The sequence below is a fragment of the Pezoporus occidentalis genome, unplaced genomic scaffold, assembly GCF_034315485.1.
Source record: "Pezoporus occidentalis ecotype Australia unplaced genomic scaffold, CSIRO_AGI_Poc_V1 ctg189, whole genome shotgun sequence".
Lineage (NCBI taxonomy): Eukaryota > Metazoa > Chordata > Aves > Psittaciformes > Psittacidae > Pezoporus > Pezoporus occidentalis.
This window is the reverse complement of record NW_026913737.1, coordinates 877,551-891,467: the sequence shown is the minus strand read 5'-3', so window position 1 is coordinate 891,467 and position 13,917 is coordinate 877,551. Positions and strand designations below refer to the sequence as shown.

Genomic DNA, 13,917 nt, shown 5'->3' with positions numbered 1-13,917 from the left:
TGTTTATTGCAGTGGCTCACCAATTGCAAGAGTCTCAAAATCCAGCAACCCTGTGCTCACAGGTACCTCAAATCCCGCCCACCAGCCTCCAAGCTTTTCATACTCAAAAGATAAAGGTGGTGCTGCAACCTGTGATCTTACATACCTTACATATCTCAGTCCTACAGGGCTCAGTCTTCATCCATGTTTTACTGTGTGCTTTAACTGTGTAAATACCTAAGTACTACACTTATTTCTTAAAAATGCACTAAAACATTTACAGTGTCTATGAAACAGAGACTCTCATTGGCATAAGTTTTTTTACAGTTTATCATTAAATAAAGCTCATCTAAAATTTACTGGAGTGTAATTCTTCAGCTGCATTTACTACGTTTCATTGCCTTGGTTGGTATCCAAAATCCTGGCAAATAACACAAGTAAAATATTAACACTGGTTATTGATTATACTTTACCTGATACTGTCACCTGAGCAAACATTCTGCATTTCAGCAAACGAAGGCGTATTTTGGGAAGCAAGAAAAATTCACCCACACCTACTTCAAACCCCCGATTCTGCACACAAAACAGGAGACGTCTCTCAAGCTTTTAATGTTTCTCTCTTCCCTAAGGAGCTGGAGTCTTTTAGAATACATAAGCCCCATGAAATATGTCAGGCTAGGTAATGTATTTCCAGTTACAGTTTTTGTGTGTTTGAAATCGGTTTGCTGATTTAGCTACTGCTGCATTGTCTCTGTCTCTCGCACAGTTCAGCACACATTCAGCAATCAGCGCAGTAAGCTGCATCTGCAAACAAAGAATCTTTTTAATCTCTTTGTATGCTGAAAGCTTAACACTGACTATTCAAGTCTGACCAACCTGCACAGAGCTCTCAGAAACAAGCAAGACTCTTACAAAAACATCCTAGGTCTGCTTATCTGCAAGAACTTTCCACATGCATGCCAGCCCTAATCCAGGCTACCTAGGGGCTTCAGGTCTAATGCAAATGTTAGGTCCCGCTGTTGAGAACCAACACACGGAGATTGCTTCTTTCCTCCTTCCAACACAGAGCACACTGCCCTCCAGGAGCCATCACTTGCATCTCCATCGGCAAGCAGCCTCAGATCTGCTAGGACTATTGGCAGATGACAAACCAGTGCAAGAAAATACATGAGCAAGAAGTGAATACAAGGATTAGGATCTCACTTCCCACTGCTTTATAGCCCATCCATGCCTTCTAATAACCTAAATTGGCTAATAACATGCAAATTCTATCAACAGCAATTTTAATCCTACATTTAACTAAAGAACTACACATAAAAGCCATTAGCTTCATCCCTCCTTGACATTTTCCTGTCCATGTCCTCTATTGCTCCTTTGACGGATGTTTCTGCTGATCTCTCTAGGTTTCCTCCCCCTTCCAGGCATCTGGGCCCAGCCAACCATGCACTTCCAAAAGCTGCTCTTGTGGCCTTGCTAGTTCTTCAATTTCTTCTCGCATGAAAAGCTCTACTGACAGCTGCTCGGTGCTCCAGATGGAGGTTTACAAATACAAAGTAGAACACAGAAATGCTCTGGGACCAGGGAAGGGGCAGCTGAAGGGAATGTGCTGACTGAGGAAATAGGCCAACACTGAACCATTCCATACCACTCCTCCACTTCCTGCACCCCAGACGGCCTGGATAATTAACTACTCACTACACTGATATCTTCATATTAGCAGAAAGCCCAGAGAACTAGAGTAAACAGCAGCAATAACAAAGACGCAATGTGAACAGTTTACTTTTAAAGAAAGAGCTTTTGACAAGCCTGCAGGGAGTTCTCCATGGAGAGCTTAGCTGGCCCTTTGCTGCAAGTCCTGGGTTTAAGGCAGCAGAAACATCCTGACCCAGCACTGGTGCAGGAGGAAACACAGCAGACCAGGAGCCAGCCCAACCCCACCAGTGCTCCTCACCACTCACACAGTGGAGAAAATAATGAGACTTCATATTTTCCTTGCCCACACACATACACTGCACGTGCCTTCACTTTCACGCAGGTTAACCACACACATAGCACAACCACCAAGCACTAGCAGTGGCTACTAGGGTACCCACAGCTCCAATTTATTATGAGGCATATAGAAAAACTTTGGAAATGCACTCGTTTGAGTAGGTAAAATTCAACTCAATCTTGGTAAGAAAACAAAAATAAATCCTTAAGTATGTAGAACTATGTTTCAGCATCAGCCTCTGGAGCTGCTTCCCTACTTCAAATAATGAAGCCTTAAATCAAAGTGCATCAAAAGCCATTCAGTATTTTATAAATGCAAGATCCTTAGGAAAAAATCTCCTTTTACTAGACTTCACAAGGTCTCCAGCAGTGTGCTGTGATGAGCTGGCAGTGGCAAAATGTTTGAGTGAATCAGGACTCTTGGGATGAAGTGAAAGCCTCTATGTTCCAGTCCCCGCCATCCCCACATGATGGGGTGTCCCATGCCACTCCTGCCACCATCAGTGATCACCACTGCACCTCCCCTCTCCCCAGCAAGAGAAAACTAAACATCCCTGTCCTATACAGCGCCCCCCCCCCCCCCCCCCCCCCCAACACATTATGAATCCAAAGGGCATGTATTCTGAACTGGGCAGCCCTGAATCCTCTGCCATCCCTATCAAGTCTGCGTGTGCAACAGTTTGGGAAGCTTAGGGGCTACTGAATGGAAGGGGAGGTGACTAATCAGAAGAAAAACACAGAAACAAAGACAAAATTCAAGTTTCAGTGTGCTCTTCCACTGTCATTAAGGAGGCCTCATATGGGTCAGAGATTATAACCTCTGAAAGTCTCAGCTCTTGGTACTCAGGCATAACATGAGCCAAGCATACAAGCACAATCACCAGTACTTCTGGAGAGGACTCTAGTGTGGAAAGAGAACGTTCAAGCTCAGATTAATGGCTTTAAGTCTTTCTGTGCCATGCTTCAGACGTGTATTCATGAGCAAGCTCCATTCCATCATATTGCCATCTCAGAGGAGCCTGGCTTGCTTTTAAATGCTAATGAACACAGAGTATCCCAAGATGCAATATCCCAAGTTTCAACAAAAGCTCAGTATGATGGGAGCTTTTATGTGATGCAAACTGAAATGATCACCAAGTGGAGTCAACTGCTCTGCATTCCAGTTTGTGGATGCCAAAGATTTAACACAGACTAAAATCGAATCCCCATCTCAAATAGAGGAGTAGGTAATAAACTATTCAGAAAGGAAAAAGCAAACAAATAAGTTCTCTTCTGGAATTAGAAGGTCTCATCTTTTACAGTTAAGTTTGTTTCTAAGAAGGGAAACATTTTTAAAGCTTAACCACTTCAATTAACTTTTTGATAATTTGCAAATCCCCAAAATGTCACCAGAGAAATGATGAATATTTGCCCAGTACTGCATGGAAGAAAACAAAGCTAAGAGTAATAAAGCCACATATTCAGATCACACTTCTGTCGTATACCTTTTCTCCTTCCTCCAAGATACTGAACATATTGCTGCCTAGAGATAGGTATCAGTTAAAATGTCGTATTAATCAGGGTTTCACAGATCACCCAAATCCTGTGGCAACATTCAGATGTTTCCAGGTGAATGACCCTGAAAGGGAAGGGGTTTCAGGGTCATTCCAAGCACACAACCAAGAAAAGAGCTGGGGGCTGGCAGAAACAAACAAAAGAAAGAAACAAAATAAGAAAACTAAGTTCCTGGATTTTTAAATATTTACAAACAATAGTTTTAATTACCAGAATCAGTGTGCAAATGATCAGACTTGCAACAAACAAACACATCCTGAAACCACATCCTGAATAACCAGACATGGTGGCATAGCAATGGCTTTAACACACTGAAATAGCTCTACATTGTCCAAAATAAATAAATAAATCAATCGCAGGCTTGCATAAGTGAAACATACTTCAACAGGTTTTCTAGCCCAATCCAGTCTTAGAGCAGGTCCAGATCTTCTTCAGTCACCCTTGACAGATATGTGTATAACCTGGTTTGTGCAGGGTCCAAGGATGACACTTCACAGCTCACCAGACACCCTACTTGAATGTTGCTCTGCCCAAGGCATTAGGAATTTTTTTATTAGTATCTAATTATAATCTCTGCGTTGCAATTTACACACATTCTTGTTCCATTTACTGAGGACAAGAGGAAAAAACCCCGTCAGATCTTTCCCCCACAGAAAATGTATTCAAAGAATCACACACCTCACTTCAGTCTTTCCATTATTAACATAAAGACCTTCAAAGACCTGACATTCTGACTTACAATGATATTCATCTCTCTCTTCTGGACTCTTCCCACGTTCCTCTCTTGAACTGTGATGCTCAAAACTGCATGTACAAGCAAGCAACTGTACCTTGTTTTAGCAAAGCCCCATCTAACCAAGCACTATCTCCAACAGCCTTCAATAGCAAACAGTTAGGGAATAAGTTTAGGTACAAATATGTAATACCTCACTGGAAAATATAACCTACTTAAACTCTAGTAGCTTACTGCTGAAGGATTTTCTTGACCAGAGAATACTTCCCATATTTCTTGCTTAACAATGATTTTTTAATCTAATTTGTCCTGTAATTCCCTCTAGTTCCCCCATTATGAAAACCAAGTAGCATCAGAAGAACAATGAAAAATGTTTCCTCCTCCACTGTGATATCCCTCTTGTAGCGCAAAAAGCCCTTGCCTAGGTAAATTTCCTCGCAGAGAAGCCCTTTCACAACTGGGATCACCACTGCTTCCCCTCCCTGAACCTTTTCAGCTTAACAACATCTTTTTTGCTTCTTTTTGAGTTACGACTACAACCAGAACTGCACATGGCATTCCAGGAATGGATGGGAACATTGTAAGTTTTGCTTTCCTCTGTTTTTCTAACGCTTCTTAGGATTCAGTTTACTATTTCTGACCACTGACATTTCCACAGAACAATCATTATAACCCCAAGAGCTCATACATGTGCCATGACAGACAGCTCAGAAAAAAAGTGTAAAATTATGATTCTCCCTTCAGATGCAATTTGTTAGATTTATCTCCATGCAATTTTACCTGACATTTTACCACTTCATTACTCAGTACAAGGACCCTCAACAATCCTGTGCTGTTGTCCTTCATGTGCTCTCAGGGATTTAGCCTCATCTCTCCACCTGGGCATCTTGCTATGCACCTCCTTTCCCAGAGCAGTTACATACATGCTGAGCGGCATGATAAGGCTCCACCCAGAAACCCATCGCAGCCGCCTCCTCTCCTCTTCCTGCTCTGCTGTTTGCTCAAGGGTAAGAGGAAAGACAGTCACGTGGGCAGTTCATTTTTTTGAGAAGTTTTTCAGGGACTTTATTAAATGCCATTTATAAATGCAATTAAATGACATCCTCCCTTGCCCACATGCTCACTGGTCCCTTCCAAGAGCTCCAACAGATTTTAGATTCATGATTCTTCTGCAAAAACTGCTCTCTTCCTCAGTATATCACGTTCCATCATGTGCCCTCAATTCTGTTCTTCAGAACAGTTTCTACTCAGTTGGCTGGCACAGATACCAGGCCTACTCACAACAACAAACACAATTACTCTGTGGATTATCACAGTTTTTGTGAAGTACATGGTAGGGGGCACAAGAACGATAACAAACTGTACTGTCCCTCAGCTGAGCAAAGCTTGCGAAAGCCAAGATAATTTCCAGATGTCTCAGTATCACAAGATACAAAGACAGGGGTAATGTCAACTTTAGCTATGTCTGTGTCTTCTGTTTGACTAAAAAAATATACTATAGAAGGAAAGACTTGATAAGCTTATTCTTCCAGGGAAAAGCCTGAAGGGGGCAAAACCATAAAATTGGTATAGGAGCCTACATTCAGCAAGCATCCTGACTGTTTGTAACAAAAAGACTACAGACAGAAAGCATCACATAAGCAGCAACACTATTCAAAGGAAGGACTGATATAAAAAGTATTGATGGAGAGTCATCTGACACCCCAGCATCCCAAAAAATGCTGTCATGTAGTGTTACAAAACAATTCTGTTCCAGGGCACGTAAAAAGAGGAGACACTAGTGATAAACCATCCTTTTAGCAATACACTTAAGATGCACTCTATTTGTTACCCACAGTCATAAACTAATGTGATGTTCACTGAATCTCAGGAGCACAAGAACTTAACTGACCATCATTCAAATCCAATCAGTGCATCTATTTCAATGAAGAATTCATCAGTTAATCTATTTAGACTTCATTTCCAAATTCAGACCTAAAAAAAATTCAGTGTGTTTATTATATAATATTTAACAGCATGCATATTGTTATATATAAGAGGAGCCAGAGCATACCTTGCTTTGGAAATTATGCACTGGAAAATAATAGTCACTATCATTTTGCCATAAAAGCAACCAAATCTTATGACGCTGGAGACCTGCCTGGTCCAGTACCCCATCACTGACAGTGATCGAAAGTTAAGTGCTTAGAGAAGACTACGAGACAGAGGCAAACATGGAGATACTTCCTCAGAATATTTCCTCAGCCTGCAATGATTTGTACTCCCGCAGCTTCCTAAGTTTGTAATTCATAATGGTATATTTGATAGCCTGTGATGAATTTCATCTTCCAAGAATGTGTCCAACGGATTTCAAATCCATGTACAGTACTTAGATCCACAGTGCCCTGTGGGGAGAAGTTCCATATTCTGTGTGAAGCTGCAGCTTCTTGTGCTTTTCCCTGTCAAACTGAGCCAAATTAGTTCCTTATCCTTACAGCCAAAGAATGCAATTAGCTCTCTACATATGTTTTTCACGCCAGACCTTTTGAAATCTTGGGCAAATACCCCTTGATCTGACAACATGCCACTTTTCATTTTGTCAACTGATCTGCAATTCTGTCTACCAACACTTCAATCTTAAAACAGAAAAAAAAACAAAACAAAAAATACCTCACATAACCCCAAAACCAAACCAAAAAAAAAAAAAAGCCCAAGCAAAATGAAAACCCTCTCCTGAGTTAATACAGACACAAAGCAATGATACAGCATTTTTGTTACTGCTCTATCTGCCCCAACTACCTCTTTCACTTTTTCTCCATCCATAAGTTTCATAGATTCTGTGGCATCCTTCTTTCCTCTTGATGCATGAAAAAAAATAAATAGCGTTTACAGCTGCACCTTCATTGTATCTTCTCCTTGTACCAGCATGTTAATATTCAGATGAACCTTCTACACCTACATTAACAGCTCCTTTATTTATGTCCTACCACCCCCGCTCGGTGCTTCCCAGTGTCTCCCCATCCCTATGTTAGAGAACACGATGTATACTTCCTCCATATCACCTGTTTTCCTCTGCAGCCAGCCTCCCACAGCCAGTCTGTTCCCCTACCAAAACTTGTGCTTAGTCCCCTCTCTCACTTCACAGGTTTCAAATCATTCTTATTCCTTCCCCCATCAGATATTTCAAAGACTATTAACTCAGTGACAGATGACAAGCTCTGGCCTCTCACACCCTCCTTTCCCTACAAATACCTATCTTCATTTTCCTCACTATAACCATTGCTGATGCTTTTAACCTGCTGCCTCTATCCCCTCCGGGGGCTGCCATGATTTTTCCTCTTCTCTCCTCTGCAACGCCTATCCTTTGATGCCTTTCCTTCCAAAAGAACACTTATTTTGTTTCAGCATGCTGCTTCTCTGGGACAGATGCCTACTTTGTTTTTGAAAGAGTACCTGGCATGCTGTGGGCATAAACAGACAAGTAACTGGAGATCTGATATCAAGATTGCAGCAATGTTGACACACAGCAGACACAGAGAAGCTGTCTTATGACGAACCATATAGGATGAATAATATAGGATCTTTAAAAAGTCACTAATGATCAAGAAGGCCACCCAAAGCCTTACCTTCTCACACCACGCAGCCTTTCGGTGAGTTACAAGCTTATGCAGTTGGTCACGGAGTGTCATTAGGTCTCTGGATAATCTGTCAATTTGCCCAGTCAGACTGTCAGCCCAGGGGCAGCACGAGGTCACCTTTGGCAGCTCACTTCCCTCGACATGAGTGTCCTGGGACTCACACATATTTCCCTCTTCAGCCATATTATCTAACACAGTTTCCTAGAAGAAAAGGAATAAAAGTTACTCTTCATCAGAAGCAGAAATGGTATGTCCCCCATCTTCCCAGTAATTCATAAGTAGAAATTCACCTCTGTCATCTCAGTATACAATTGCTCCACAATTTCAGAGTTATTTTAAGAGATAACCTCTCAGCTCACTTTAACATATATTTCTAAGTTAGCAGAAAACTTATGCTGCTAATCTAGCTTATTTTAGAAAGCACTGAATACTGTGAGATACTTCATGCTTTAGTGCAGTGAAGAGTAACACTCATGGGACAGAGATCATTATTGAGGAAGCTCTACATATGCTCCTTCCCCTCAAACTCTGAGGTTGGATGCATTTCTATGGTGTTTCGGAATGACCAGTAAGGAGATATATGCTTACACTGTTCAGGACAGCCCCATCTGGTATGTGGCACAGTGAGCTGTAACACCCATGAGATCACCTGTGCCCATGTAAAACTGCAAGTTGAAGAAGGCCAAGAAATCCCTGCTCCAGGCTCTGTCAGCTCTGCTTTGACCATGAGCACCTACCTGGTTCTATAATTAATTTTGCAGCTGCCATCAGAGATAGCAACTGTTATTTGAAATACTAAAAAACCCACCACCAAATAACTTCAGAGTCCTTGAAATGCATGCACCTGTATACACTGTGCGCACAGATTATGCAGAAACACAGTTTTCAAGCCAGGGTAGCACAGCATAACTAAAGGACCCAGGCCTCTTCACTCAAAGAGTATTAAATATTTATTTCCATATCGTTATTAAGAAGACACTAAATAGGAGAGGTCATAATCTCTTTTAAGGATATAATTTACATTCAAAATGATCTTTAGAAATTGGAGGAGTGATGTGAAACCAGTGAGGAGAAATTCAGCAGTTGAGCAGCATGATCTACACACAGGCAAGGAAAAACCAAATGCATAATTACTGGCTCAGCAGCCACACCACTGGAGGAGACGTCAGAAAACCAGAAGTCACCAATGCTGCACTGTTAAAGTCAAGCACCATTTTAGAAAGTATAAACACAAGTCTCTGTGATAGAAGAGCTCTGACTATAACACTGATATATGGGGTGGGGCACCTGAAGTTAAACACAGACAAATGGGAGGGAAAGTCCCATATGAGAACAGCAACAGCCATCAAAAGTTTGATTGAATGGCCTACAAGGAGACATTGAGAGAACCAATTTTGTTAGCCTAGAAACAGGAACTGGGAACACAGTGACATGCTAACAGACTTCACTTATATAAAAGATTGCTATAAAGAGGATGGGAATATTTTTATTCCCCTCACCCCCTCTTTCTCTCTCTTCTCTGCAGGTAGGTTAAAAACTCTGGCTTCATGCACAGCAAGAGATTTTTTTGGCTCATACAAGAAAAAAAATTTTAGATAACTAAGAATTGCAGAAGATATCCTACAAAACCTCCTTTCTTAGTGAGCATCAGAACTGTGAACTGCCACGAAGGAGCACTGACCCCAGCAACTGATGTTGACCAAAGGCCCAGCTCATGACAACACATATTTTGGACACCCACAGGCTAACAAACTGCATGGGATAAAACAAGGCTTTTGTTGTTGTTGTGTTTTTTGTTGTTTGCTTGGTGTTGTTTTTTTGTTGCTGTTGTTAATTTGAAATTCACTGAATGACAGAATTTTAAAGAAACATTACTGCAGTCACTACATTTGCTGTAGTTATGTCTTGCTGTCACGCTCCTGCCTACAACCATCAGAAAGACCTGGCAGTAGCCATGCGAGCACCATCCCAGCCATCATAGCAGCAATGTAAATCATGGGATAACTGGAAAGAGAAAACTACTGTATCGTCAAAGTACATCTCATCCCCTTATGTCCTACAGCATCCAGGAATAACCACCATCATCAGCAAAACAAAAGAAAATAATTCAGCCTATTGAATTATTGAGAAAGAAGTGCTGGTTAGGTTTTTTGCAAGTATTTATTTAGGACTTAACTCCAGGAAGCACACTAACATTCCCAATACTCCCCACACTGTTAAACATGTCAGAGACAAACATTTTGGTGGATACACTGAAATGCCAAAACATTTGCTGTTACATTTTGCCTATTTGGAGTCAGGCTTATGCTAGCATTGATGCTTTCCAAATAACCATAAATGACAGACATGTAAAGCAAAAAGCATGATAAAACTAATGCCAATTTGATTGGCTTTGCATTGGAATTACCCTTCAAGACAGGTGATGTAATTTTACGTTCTTCTTTGCCTTGCTTTTAGTGTAGAACAAGGCATATGGGCAATTAACAGTCAGCTCACTGATTCTCAAAATTTTGTAAACTCATATGGCTAATGCGGTGCTCTGAAGAATTATTTTCAGCAGCTGTGAATGGGCAAAAGTCATAGAGAAAAGTGAGATGGATGGTACCGTTTACACTCACTTGAGAAATCTTCAGAAGCACAAAGAAAGGCTTATTGATTTTCTTGTGATCATTCAACACAGTTCAAGGTGAAATCGACAATGTCAACACCATTTGCCTAGGAAAAATGAAGCTGCTTCCAATATTAGCTGCTTGCAAGTTTAGTTGTTCTCAAGTCTGCAGTAAAGCTTAGAGGCCCTCTTCTGAAAAGCCATTTACTTTTAAGAAAACGTACGATTGCTGTGTTTAAAAAACATTAAAGAGATGAAGATCAGACATTTTCATTTGCGTTAACTATATGAAATTCTGCCACTCTGTCTGCAATTCCTCAGCTTAGCTGAGTGAGTCTTATTGAAGAAAACAGACGAATGAAGGCAAACTAAGGAAACATGCCTTACTTTACCAAAAGTTTTTTCCTTTTTTTTCATATGCTGTTGAACAGTTGGTTTGCAGCATTTATTTCTGTGAAAAGGGGCCTTTGGAAGTGGTCAGCTATGACAGAATCAAGAAAGCTGCACCCATCAAAATCAGTATGATTCATTACCATCCACTGCCAATAAACTGGTTCCAGTTGCTTCCACTCCAGAAAGGCTTCTAGTTGCATGGTTTCAGACTCCAGAAGCTGTAATAGCTAGAGAAAAGGAGACAAAGGAAAGAAAATCAGGTAACATTGATCACCTGTGAACTAAATGAAATGTGTATTCGGTCTGAAGAACAAAAAGTGTCAGTGGTATACAGGAAACATTATGTTCCTTCACATAAACCTGTAAAACCAGCTGCAGAAACATGATGTTAAACACTTTTCCCAGCATCTCTGATTTGTTACTCACCTCAAATGTACAAACACCACCAGCTTTTCTATACATAAACGTGAGTTTCCGTATTGTTTTAAGGGATCAAAGAGCCATAACTGATATATTAAGGCCTAGATGCGTGGCCATCTTCAAATCTACACTTCCTGACTACCAAAATAAGCTATGTTTCTCCAACAGAATTTTTTCATCTATCCACTCACTCACATATATCAAGGCTGTACAGTCTGAACACCTCTTCCAGGCCATGTACAGCCTTCTCTCAGCTAAAACTTACATAGTTGGCTTTGCTCCCTTACCTATAGACATCTCAGACCTCCAGTATCCCCCATCCTCTCTGCCTTTCCCAAAAAACTTTTCAGCCTTATTCAGATCACTCAAACTGAGATGATCTCCAATGCTCTAAAATAGTATGAAAGAACTCCCTTTAAAAATGTTATCTGTTCTATAAATTGTCTGATCTGCTGCATGAGAAATCCCTCCCTCTACCTAAGAGCACATAAAGGAGAGAGGTTATGTTCTAGGTGTACAAATTATAATTTTTTCATAAACATATACATAACATGCTTGTATGCACACATGTGTATGAGGAAAGAGACATCCCAAGACTAAATATTTCCATATAAGTAAAACAAAAGTTCTTGGGAAAAATGACAGATGAACAAATTAGGTATAAATCAAGAGCTTACCAACTTTAACAATTTCAGTACTGGACATATATTTGAAATGAAGAATTTTAACACCAATCTGACACCACAGGCAACTTTTTAAGATGACAAATAACAGTATATAGTTTCAAGGAGAATGGTAAGGACCAGATCAATACCGGTTAAACCCACCTCATATAGACAACTATCTTCTGCTAGCTTTGTTGGGTTTACTTCTTACTACATAACAGGGAATTCAAGTAACTGCAAAGCATGAGTTGACTTTGCACTTTTATTCTGCAGATATAACTTTAAGATAAAGAAATCCAAGAAGGGAATGCACTTTGCAAGACTAACTGCTGGAAATTATGATCAGTTTGCTCTAAAACACTGCTGGAACCAAAATACAATTATTACACATTTGTTCACAGAACTAACACTTGGCATTATGCTTAATGACTCTGCTAGTTTCAAACTCAGCTGGTATATGAAAAGTGGAAGAAAGGGTTTCTGTCTCCTTTCTTTTACATAGGTATATCTACAGCACAAACAGCTTACATTATGGGATCTGATCCTGGCAATAAAACCCAGCCAAAAGGTTAATTAAATATTCAGGCAACAGCTAAGTTACTTGATTTTAAAGTAGCTTTGTAATGTGGTCATGAGCTCTGTGTGACTGCAGTATGAACGTGTCTTGTGACAGGGCTGAAGGTTGCAACGGGGAGCTTTTACATTTTAAGCCTTCAAAAACAAACAAAAAAATCTTAGTAAAAGCGTAGTCATCACCTTTAGTTTTAGTCTCACTAGAAAAGCTCCTGAATATTAAAAAAGCCATATGTCACTTGCTTTCATACCCACTGAAAGGAGATGATTCTGAAACTTCACCAAACCTGTAAATGATCTGTTGCAGTTAACTAACCTTACAGTGATCAAAGCTTTCTGAGCAGGCTCCTAACCTCAAGCCTTTCAGGATATTTTGCAATTTTTCTTCTTTTTCTTTTTTTCTCCACCCCCACCCCCCCACCCCGCTGTTCCTTCGATTACACAAAACTTGAACAGCTCATTTGAAAGGATTCATTTGACTCACCTACTGGTGGCATCCTCATCTTTCACTAAAGTATTACCACCCTCCGAAATATCGGGACAGCAAGTGTGTGCTAAATTGCTTCAGCCATAAATCAGCAATGGGGTGACTATACCACTCATTCTAGGAGGCCAGTTTTTAACCTAGTTGAAGGACTTGAAGCACTGTTCCTGGACACCAACATCCTCTGCCATCTTTTATATGGGCCTTGCAAGACTCTGATGTTATTGCACCAGAGAAAATAAAGCAGAACACAATAAAAACTATGTATTACAAATATCCTTGAGATACCTTAGCAAAAACATAAACCAAATAAACGTTAAGGCAGGGGCAGGGCAACGGATTGTATATCTGCAAGCCGTTCATGTGGTCACAAGGTCAGTCTCCACAAGACCTAGGGTGACAGGCTCTCACTACCTGCACTTACGAAATGAACATCTATCTGGATCAGTGAGTTTGAGGTTAATGGCGTACATTTTCTTAGGTCAGTCACTGCAGTCACAGCACAGCCGGTATTTTAGCTGTATTTGCAATAGTGGAAACTAAAGCCCAAATTGTACCTCTGCATTTTCCCCAAATACTGGGCTTTTCTCATTCATTTAACACGAACAACAGCTCACCCAGAGATGCCTTTATATGTGATAAGCAGTTCCACTCCTGCTGCTACATAACATCTAAAAATGTGAGACAAACTCGCACACTGCAACTAAAGCTGCCTGCTCATTTTCAGTGACCTAAGGACCCAAGTACTGTCATGCCTCCTAATGAAATTTAATGACTAATATTTGCAGAAAAGCATTAATTTTGTCTCATGAACAAAGCAAAGCAGGAAGTCAAAAATGTGCCTCACGTAGATATCTAAAAGTCATGCTTATACATAACGCATGAACATTGTCTTTCCCTCC

At 40.5% G+C, this 13,917-nt stretch overlaps 1 protein-coding gene across 5 annotated transcripts in view; it reads right to left on the bottom strand.

Moving 5' to 3' along the window:
- The window catches only part of TEDC1 (tubulin epsilon and delta complex 1), a 76,851-nt gene that overhangs the window by 16,524 nt on the left and 46,410 nt on the right, over positions 1-13,917 (bottom strand). For 2 of the 5 annotated variants that reach the window (XM_062616290.1, XM_062616292.1), the window contains 2 exons: positions 11,014-11,100; positions 7,861-8,073 (listed from right to left, as the gene is read on the bottom strand). The exons of 1 other annotated variant lie outside the window; for it this stretch is intronic. In XM_062616290.1, coding sequence (XP_062472274.1) covers positions 7,861-8,073; positions 11,014-11,100 — 300 coding nt within the window. The remainder of the gene's footprint in view (positions 1-7,860; positions 8,074-11,013; positions 11,101-13,917) is intronic. 2 more of the 5 variants (XM_062616293.1, XM_062616291.1) reach the window with 2 other exon arrangements.